This window comes from Phaethon lepturus, unplaced genomic scaffold, assembly GCF_000687285.1.
Source record: "Phaethon lepturus isolate BGI_N335 unplaced genomic scaffold, ASM68728v1 Scaffold4101, whole genome shotgun sequence".
In the NCBI taxonomy this organism is placed as follows: Eukaryota; Metazoa; Chordata; class Aves; order Phaethontiformes; family Phaethontidae; genus Phaethon; species Phaethon lepturus.
Window position 1 is genome coordinate 1 of NW_010519666.1, and position 10,256 is coordinate 10,256.

At 36.0% G+C, this 10,256-nt stretch overlaps 1 protein-coding gene across 1 annotated transcript; it reads left to right on the forward strand.

The window, feature by feature from the left end:
- Positions 1–477: 477 nt before the first annotated feature.
- LOC104628500 (serine/threonine-protein kinase Nek1-like) lies at positions 478–8,383 on the forward strand (the record flags this gene model as incomplete). Its single annotated transcript, XM_010297117.1, has 6 exons — positions 478–651; positions 2,924–3,078; positions 3,970–4,181; positions 5,532–5,665; positions 5,951–6,083; positions 8,122–8,383. Coding segments are annotated over 6 exons (822 nt in total), but the record flags the coding sequence as incomplete, so codon positions are not given.
- Positions 8,384–10,256: the final 1,873 nt, after the last annotated feature.

Genomic DNA, 10,256 nt, shown 5'->3' on the forward strand with positions numbered 1-10,256 from the left:
GAAGGTCCCTTCCAACCTAGTGATTCTGTGAGTCTGTCCCATCCCCGTCCCACCCCCCTGCCGTGTTTGGGTAAATTATGTTGAGGTGGTTTTGAAGAAATGTAGTATAAGGCAAGAAGCAATAGATGAAAATGGATGACAGCATAATTTCAGGCATGGACTGGATAACAAGAAACTAGAAGGCATGAGAACAGAACAGGCTATAGCTCCAGGCTCTGTATTTTCAAAAAATTAAAATGGGAGAATTTTACATTGTAATGTATTTACTAAAATAATCCAAAGAAATTTTATAACTGCTACAGTGCTATCTATTTTCCCCTTCTATTGTACAACAGAAACAAGTTAGTTCTATTCTCTTTAGTTACCTTTTGCTTAAGAACTTGGGGTTTTTATTCTATTTAGATTTGTAACGAACTTTCTTTTACCACATCAGAAACTTGTTCCAGTGACTCTCTGCAACCTGAACCCTTATTCCAGAGGGTGATACAGCCCACAGCTGTACCAACAGCCTCACCAGTTCTGTCAGCTCAGTCTTCACAGGAAGAGCCTTTTATACCTCGTTCACGTTCCATATCACCAGCAAAAGATAAAGGCAAAAGTTCATTGTTGATTGGACTTTCTACAGGGCTTTTTGATGCAAACGACCCAAAGGCAAGTTTAAAAAAACTAAAAAGGAATACTTGTTTTTCTATAGTAATATTATTTTTATGTGTTTACTGAGGCTGAGGCCAGAAAAGATGGCATAACTGTTTCAGCAGGTGTTTGTATTTGTCTAGCCATGTCTGCCCTGCAGTATGACTGCACTGTGTTCTTAGTATCAGCAGGACTTGCACAGCGTGAGAGTCTCTGGTTTCACTATTTGGCATTCCATGTCCAGGTGTTTATGGAGGAATGCCACCACTTCTCTGAGACATAACTAAGGGAGTTCATGAGAAAATTCCTAACTTCCCCTATCTGCTTTCTCCCTTTTGTGCAGTTTTTCAGACTTACCACTACCGAGCCATCATAAACATAAACACTGAACAAAGCAGCAAAGGTATATTGTCGTTTCTGCTGACCAAGTGATTGCACGTTTTCCTGTAGGATTTAACCAACTAGCACAGGTTCTGGATGTGAAGCAGGAAGACTGAAGAAGAGTAAATGGAACTAACTGCTTTCTTGAAGGCATTTCCTGTCCACCTACATAGGCTTGAGTGGCAACTCTGTCTGTGAAGTGAGCACAGGATCATGGAATGTGGTTTTGATATGAATTTAAAATATTTTAAGAAGAGTTATGGAACTAGCAGATGAAACAGACTTCTTAAATTACGTGCAATACTTGTCTGGGTTCTAAAGTGGAAAGTGCATAAAAGAGCAGCTGCTTTGTGGAGAAACAATAGTAGCAAGGGTTCTCTGGAAACTTGCACACCTGCGTTGCATTGAGTCAATATGTAGTAAAGGATTTCCTAGGTGGTGGAATGCCAGATAAGGAAGAATGTTTCGTCTTGTGCCTCACAGCCTTTTTTTGTGAGTGCATGAAAGAAGTTGCACTACTGATGATTAATTGACTATGTCACTTGTTACTGCATATTTGGCATGTGTTTTGGCCATGTTTGTCACAGAATTGTCAATGCAGTACCAGATGAACTCTGCATACTAGCAGAGAACTTGGAGAAAAGCAACAGATGTGGTGGTGTTACTGCTGCAGTAGACTTGATGAAAGAGTGCAACAAATTCCCATTCCTCACTTGGTTGCAGCAAGAGGACATTCAGTGCTTCTTTGCTTGCAGTATCTGCAAATGTGACTTTCTGGAATTTCCCAATTGCAGCTCTTGCCCAGAAACAAAGGAAACCTTTAGCAGGGAGCAGGGCAGGCAGAGTTAGTATCCTATCTGTAGACAGGTCTGTATGCTGAAAGAAGTAGGCTAATAGGAAAAGAAGCATTTTTCAAAATACCTGGAAACTTTCAAATGATGGGGTAAAAAATTGTTCCTTCACTTTGGGAGTAGTGGTCAATAAGGATGGTTACTCCTTTGATGGCAATGATATTCTGGCCATGTGCTGACAGAGATTTGGTATTTGAGCATGTGTATGAATACACTGTGCTGGTATAAATTGCAACTGAGGAACAATGTTTTACATTAAAATGTAGGGGTTGTCATTAGGAGCAAACACTGAACATGCATGTGTTTGGAGCTATGCTGAAGGAAGGTGAAGCTTATTGGTAAAACTTCTTACTGCAGATTAGGTCTTTTTTCTTGTTTTCTTAATCCTGTGGTGAATATTTAGTAATTGGGGGGGATGGTCTTAGGCTTCTTAAAAGAGAGATCTGATAGATCACTCAGCAAATAGTTACTTTGTTTCCGTGTTGCTTTATTTCCATTGCAACAAATTACTGTAATGATTTGAACTTCTTTACAATACTTCTTGTAATGAACTTCCTTCTAATACTATGGAACAGCCTTGAACTATACCATAAACAAAAGTTACTGTTTTCTGTGACCAACCTAGAGAAATAATAAAATGTCATTTTAAAAAATATTCCTTTGTTAGCTACTTAAAATGGTTCTAAGCTGTGATTGAAATACATACCTTGTAAACAATTGCATATATATAATTTTTTTTTTTTAATCTGCTGCAATGTTCCTTTTCTTTAGATAGCTGTCAAGGTAACTAACAAATCTGCACAAAACCAGGATCTGTATGTCAGCTATGTTCTTAAAGCTTTTCAATCACTGCACCCATAAAGGCAGAAGGAATGCTTTCCTTTTAGCTGAGAGGCAAAATCCAAGATGTCAAAATTTCAAGAATTAGGGTATCTGTGCTGGTTACATCATTATTTTGATATTGACCCTCAAATGAAAAAGGATTAAAAAAACCCCTCATTTAAATGTCAGACTGTCTTTACTATTGTTACCAAACAGGCTTTCTATTACCTTTGCAGATGTTGAGAACATGTTCACTCCCGGATCTTTACAAACTGTACAGAACTTTAGTAGACGTTCCCAGTGTAGCAGATGTGCAGCATCAACATAATCTTGAAATAGATGATACGGAAGATGAGCAAGTCAAAGAAGGACCTTCTGATTCTGAGGATGTGTGAGTGTATTGAGTTTATCCAGTATTTCAACAGGCATCTTAGATGAAGAACAATTTTGGTTATACCTTAACGCTTATACACAGTATACCAGCATAGGGTTTTTAACCAAATTTAAAAACCCTGTGTTGAATCACTGTTTACTCTGAGTCTTGTTCCAGAGAATTGAGAAGCTAACAGGATGTACTGCTTACAATAGCTCTCTGAATTTCCTTTCCAAATTCCATCCAAGATGCTGTTCTATCTGGCTTCTGTACCTTGAATTCTGCTGAAGCAGATCAAAGTTGATGGCTGCCGCTTTTCTAGAAATAAAGATCTCTTGGATATTTCCTTTCTTTGTATGTTCTGGGAATCTCACTCACCTACCTTCTCTACTGTTGTGTTGGGATGCCTTTCAAGTCCCCCAAATTCTTTCAAGGGCTTCAAAATCTGACCCTGGCTCTTGGCTATTCCCTGCAGCTTGGGTAGTCTGCAGGATAAAATCCTCTGGTGTATCTAATCTGATGAGATCTAGATCTCTTATTTTGCTTCAGACACATTTTTACCTGGATTGGGAATGTTATACTTGCCAGGGTTCTATAATAGTGCACAAATACAAAGATTTTGAAATTATCTTACTAATAAAGTTGAATTGAGGACCTATCATCATCTTTCTATGATGATACAGTCTGGTATCTGTTTAATCTTTATTTGCTGTGTCTTGCATGTTATAGTGGTATCAGTGCTGTAATCATGTTAGACTGGGGACACAAATATTTGTCACTTTTTCTCCCCTTCCCCCCCCGCCCCCATTGGCTTTCCAGTTTGTTGGCTTATCAAAAGAAATGAGCTCTTCCTACAGGGCTCGTCTTGTAAAGTATTAATTATATAACCTTTATATCACTTTCTTTTAGTATGTTTGGGGAGGCAGATACAGATTTGCAGGAGCTCCGGGCCTCAATGGAACAATTGCTTAGGGAGCAGCCTAGTGAGGAATTCAGTGAAGAGGAGGAGTCGACTTTAAAGGCTAATGTCATCAGATGCATAACAAATGGTACAGAGCTGGATGAAGGAGATGAAAATAATCCCAGCAGTGAAAGTGCACTTAATGAAGAATGGCAATCAGGTATAATTTCTGTTATACCTGGTTTAAAAGTTAGTTATTGATGTTAACAATTCAAACACAGAGAATGTTTTTCGATTGTATACTGAATGCTTATAATGAAATCAAGCTCTAATTAATAGTTTTTATACAGAAGTTTAAAAAAGTCAGATAATATTTAGACTTTCTGAATGCTAAGGTCAACATCTAAGCAACATGCTGTGTTGCAAATTAAATGTTGGCTATTCATTAGGAAGTGATTATAAGTAACTCTTTCTCTAGTTGCCTAAAACTTGTCTTCAAGGAAGATCAAAGGCTCTGTGCACGTTATATGTTTTGAATAATTCTTGACTGCAATCTAAGAGTGAAAAAGAAACAGCAATTGACATGACTTGGAGTATCTGGGGTCCAGCTTACGTTACAATTAAGTAATTTAACAAGCAGTCAAAAGGAACATGAAATTATTAACCTTGTCCTTAGCCAGAAATAGCTGTTAATGCAGTAAAACTAAAAATGAGATGGAAAAATTTATTACTGCTTTTAGCATTTTGCAGTAGCTACACCCAATGGTGTCCTGAAGTCTCAGTTCTGTTTTTTAAATTCTGGTTGAAATAGAAGTATTTTACTACCGCTGTAAAACAAAGTGCATTTAGAAATACAGGTATAACAAGATGTATAAAATCGGTAACTAATCTAAAACATAGGTTTTGTGTAATTTTGGTTTGTTGGAGACAATTTTAAACAAATTGAAAATCTGTGACTATTGCTTTAAGATATTTTCTATATAATACATTCCAATAAGTATTTTAAGGTAAAATAACCATAGGTAATACCATCTTCTGTCATTTTTTGACGATGCTGATGTTATACACTAACAAGATACAATACTATTCTGCTTCTGTGATGCTGCTGTTGTTGCAAGCGTTGCGGTATTTGGTGTCAGTGTCCCACCTTCTCCCTAGTGTGGGACAGCCACTGAACCCTGCATCAGTTGCACCTCAGAAATACGTGGAAAGGTTGTACGGAACTCGACCTACTAACATTGCTTTGGTAAATAAAGGTCTGCTTTGAGACCATACCTTGTTTTCCTTCAGTATGAATACCCTTATGGCCAGCTATCAGAGTAGGGTTTTAGAGGAGACAGCTAGACACTTCCCATTTGGGATTCAGAATTTATTTGCTGTCAAGAAAGGGACTGTTCCTGTTTCCTTGCAGGTTGCTCAGAATGTCTGCCAACATTGTCTGGTGCTCCTGAGCTTATGTGCTATCGTTACATTTAGAGGTCTGTGTGGATATCAAGTTTAGGGACATGGAAACAACAGTAAGAATGCAGGAAAACTGAGGGGGTTTTACTGTTGTTTTCTTTCTTTTTAGATAATAGTGATGGAGAGATTGCCAGTGAATGTGAAGAATGTGAAAGTATCTTCAGCCATTTGGAAGAGTTGAGATATAACCTGGAGCAGGAAATAGGCTTTGAAAAATTCATTGAAGTTTATGAGAAAATAAAGGTTTGTGGAATAACCTCAAGTAGAAAATATTTTAAGAAACAAGATAAATGTACCTAGGGCTGTTTACTGTGCCAGAAACTAACTGCACTGTGTGACTAGAATCAACGCTTATTTATTTAGTCTTTTATTTTGTTTCGACACACCGAAATATTAACACAGAAAATGCCATGCCAGAGGATTCAAGAGGAAAATGTTGGGTTTAACCATGAATTGCATTTAAAAAATTTGAACTATTTAATTCTAGACCCGTTTAATGTTGGCAAAATGGATTGTCCTTTCTCCCAGGCTATACATGAAGATGAAGATGAAAATATTGATATTGGCTCAACCATAGTTCAAACTATTCTTGGAAATGAACACAAACACCTGTATGCCAAAATACTTCACCTAGTAATGGCAGATGGAGCCTACCAAGAAGGTAATCTCACTGTATCCTGGCAGTTATGTGTTGTCTTATGGTTATGTACAATAGGTTCTAGTATACTTTTAAAACGTATCTGTCTTTTTGTTTTCTTCATTGGCTAAATTGATAAAAATATTTTTTTTCAGAAAGGGTGTTTTTATTCTTGCAACAAAACGTGGCAAACTTTGATGAAGCATGCTGACTACTCTGGTTTAACACCATGTACATGTACAGTCAACTGTAACAACAGAAAGGGGTAGTATAATTATTTAATTTCTGTGAAACAGTTACACAGATTTGGAAGATGGAAGTCTAGAATAAAACTTTCAGAATTAAAAACAATTTTGTCTTAAGAATTAACTAATTTTTACCTAAAACAATACTGTTATTTCTAAAACACCATTTTAATGGGTTGCAGCATTGCTACTTTTCTGAGAAGAAAATTTAATGTAGTTCTTTATCCTGTGATTGTAATTTTTCAGACAGACTTGATGTGGGGGTACGATCCATCTTAGTTTTCAATAGGTGGCTCAACAATACATGACAAGAATTTATCTTGCTTGGGAGCCCTGCCTAGTTTAGCACAGGTTACTAGGCAGATGATGGATAGTTCCCAGATCTTTCAGAATTGCTCTATGAAATACCACACAGACCCCTACCAGTGAGAAATGGTTTTGGTGGGGTTTTTTTCTCTCATGTCAAAAATCTAACTGCACTTATGTAATGTCTAATTATGTTAGATTTCTAATGATGAAAGTCTTTTACTGGAAAGGGGAAGAAAAAAAAAAAGGGAAACCTAAAAGCTCAGAAGCATTATATTTTGGCTTTAGAAATGTGTGTAATAATCACTATGTAATGTATGTCAATTTTTAAAAAATATTCTAATGCATGTTAACCAACATCTACTTTCTGCATCTTTTAAATTCTTTTACAAATGTGTTGCAGTAGCAGTGAATACAGGGTCAAAGATGATTACGGCTGTGTATGGTTTTTATATATAAATGCTTGGGGGAAAAAAGTCTTAAAATCTAGTTTTAAAAACATAGTAATTAAAAAAAAATTCTAATACAAATTACATTTTTGCAATTTTTCTTTGCTACTGATGCAGTAAGAATAACGAGGACCATGTTGTTTACATGCTGTGTTAACAGAGGTATGACAGAAAAGTGTCTATAAAATATTTTTTTCAACAGCACTTTATTAATTTAACAACAGAATTGGTAAGGTACATTGTAGTAGTTAATTTTTCAAGCGTCCAAAGGACTGGCAATATAGAACGAGGAGAAAATGGTAACCACAGTGTTACTAGTTTCTTTTCCTTACTGCTTTGCCCTAAGGGTATTTTAGAACTTAAAAGGCTTAAATGGCAATTTGCTGAAATGTTGGCATACAAATTGTAAGCTGTTGTCTGAGTGAATCCTATTAAAATGAGCTGACTTTCATCTTGTAAAATGCTGATTAACAAGTGGCTATTTTTAATAGCTTCAGTTCTGATTCTCTATTTTACAAATCTGTGGTGGCATACACAACTGTAAAGAAAAAGCAGTTCTTTACATTTCAGACATTTAAAGTACATGTAATACTTTAGTACTAAAGTACATAAACCCCCCTACATTTGAAGTAGTTCTTTAAATTTCAGACATTTAAAGAAAAAATCCTATGCTAATACAGGTGAACAGAGGACAAGTGACAGTCAGAAGCGTGTTCATGAGCTTCTGTCTCAAGCTTTATACTCTTCAAATAAGAAAAATTAGAAAAAAATCTATGTTGCTCTTTACTAAGAGGATTGTTCCAACTGAAGCAGGCCACCTGAGATGAAACTATCTTAAATTCCCTAATCCAATACAGATGACACGTTGCTCAGTATTTGTACACATAGTGCTTTCCAGGCAGTTTTGGTAACAGTCGCCTCATTCACTGGTGAGTGACTTAGGGTTCTTGTAGTATTGCTTACTAAATTGTGTTTTCTAGTTTTTGTAGCCCCAGCTTGATTTTGTGTGTATGTGTGTGTTGTCTTTTCACCCTGTCTCTCTCCCTGTCCTGCTTTTTACAGATAATGATGAATAAACCTGACTCAGGAAATTCCTTAATGCTGTACTACGTATCGGTGTTTGAAGTCTGCACAGCTGAATAACAAATCGTAGCACAGAATGTAACATGGGGCAGGAGAAGCAAGACTTCAAAATAGAACGTTGATTGTGTGAAAAAGAAGAAAAACATGCCTTTTACAACTGAGATACCTGTATGCTTCTCTTGTGTGTACTTGCATATGTGTTCATTAAATACTAGATGACCAAAATAAAACAAAAAAAACCAAAAAACAAAACAAACAAACCCCACAAAAACAACAAAACACAACTACAAAACAAAATCCCCCCAAACCTGTAAACTCTCAAATTCCAAAAGAAATACAAAAAGGAATACCTGCAGATACTCTGATACAAAACTGAGACCTAGAATGTAAAACAGAATTTCTGCCATATCAACAGTTGGTTGGTACAGTTAAGCAATTTGGAAGGACTATTGTGTTGTGGAAGTACCCACATCTAGCTATTCACTTACATACTTAAAATGGCCTCTCTTTACACCTACATAAAGGAATTACTTCATTTTTATTGACCTTCATGGTTATATTTTAATAGCATCTTAATCTAGTGGTCCAGTTTGAGTATTTCACTTTTTTCTTAATAAAAAAAAACTATTGTACTTTGAAGCTGAAGGCTTCTGTCACTTTTTAACCAGTGTCATCTGAAATATCTTCATGGTGTTTCTGAATCAAGGCAAATCAAAGTCATCATTGAAATGTCTGGGTTTTTTTGAAATTGTAAAAGTCATTTGGAGCAAAAATACTTTTTTCCCAATATTTTTCTTCCTCGTCCCTTTCCCCAAGCCCCTTCACAAAATCCCAAGTATTTAGCTCTTTTGAATTTTATAATCTGGTCAATGATAATATTAGTATGCTGTTGAATTGAAAGGGGTGGTTTTTTCCAGTTTGCTTTTAAATTCTTACTGCTGAGCTCATGGCTCCAGCAGCCAAGGGACGGAGAAAGAAATAATACTTCTCATCTTTTGGCTTATGTTTTGTGGTTTGATTTCCACCACCCTGAAAGAAAAAACAGGTTTCTTCTGACCCACACTTCCTTGTTCCTCCTGTCAAAGCAGTATGATACAGAGCAGACATTAGGTATGCTGTTGTTTCCCAGTCATCATCTCTGGGAACAGAATTATTGCCTTACCCATATAGTAAGTCTCTTGTTACAAATCTGATGAACTGTCAAACTTCCAGCTTGCCCTTTTGGAGAAAAGTAGAAAATTTTTTTTTTTCAGCTACACCTGAAACTGTCAAAAGTTACTTTTCCACAAATTAAAATCAAGTACATATATAATTTAGAACAGTCAAAATATGTATATGATTTTTGTATAATTGTTTTATGGTGGTGTTATTAAAGTTTTGCCCACTGAAAAGTGTTAGTTTTTTAAACATACCCACTTCTTGAAGGTGACCAAACTTATTCTATTCCATTTGTATCCTGGGAACCTGCAATGAGAACAAAACTAATAATTATAAATGCCTTTAATATATTAAATTTTTTATATCCTTATTGATTTGATAAACACCTGTTGCTTCCTCTGATGAGAAAGTATTATTGTTGGAAACTGGTTCTGTCCTCTTCTCTTCTTCCCCTTCCTTCTAATTTTTTTTTTTTTTAACTTCCCATAGTAAATTTTGGGGCTTTTCACTAGGCTTCTCTTCCATTCCCCTTCTCTCTGAGTAGACTATTCAGCAGTGAAATGGTCCTCATGTGCTATATGGTCCATGACATTTAGCAAACACACTCTGAAGAGTTTAATGAAGAATAAGATATTTTCCTTTTCCAGGTTTGCTTTTCAAGTCATACCTTGCCCACCTTTTGGGGGAATTTTTTTATTTTAGATACAAAATAATATAGGTTAATCATATGGAAAGAAGAAGATGTACTAACTGGTATCTTTTGTGCTCTATGGTTTTGAATTTTCTCAAGGTGATACGATCTTCCTGAAGTTAAGGGTTGGGAGGTGTTTAATTCTTTTTAAATTGAAGTCATACCATTATTGACATTTTAATTTTTTTTATGCAGTGTGCTGCTTGTCTCTGGTAAGAAAAGTGGACATAATCTCCAGACTTGAAGCTTTACAGACACTTTACAT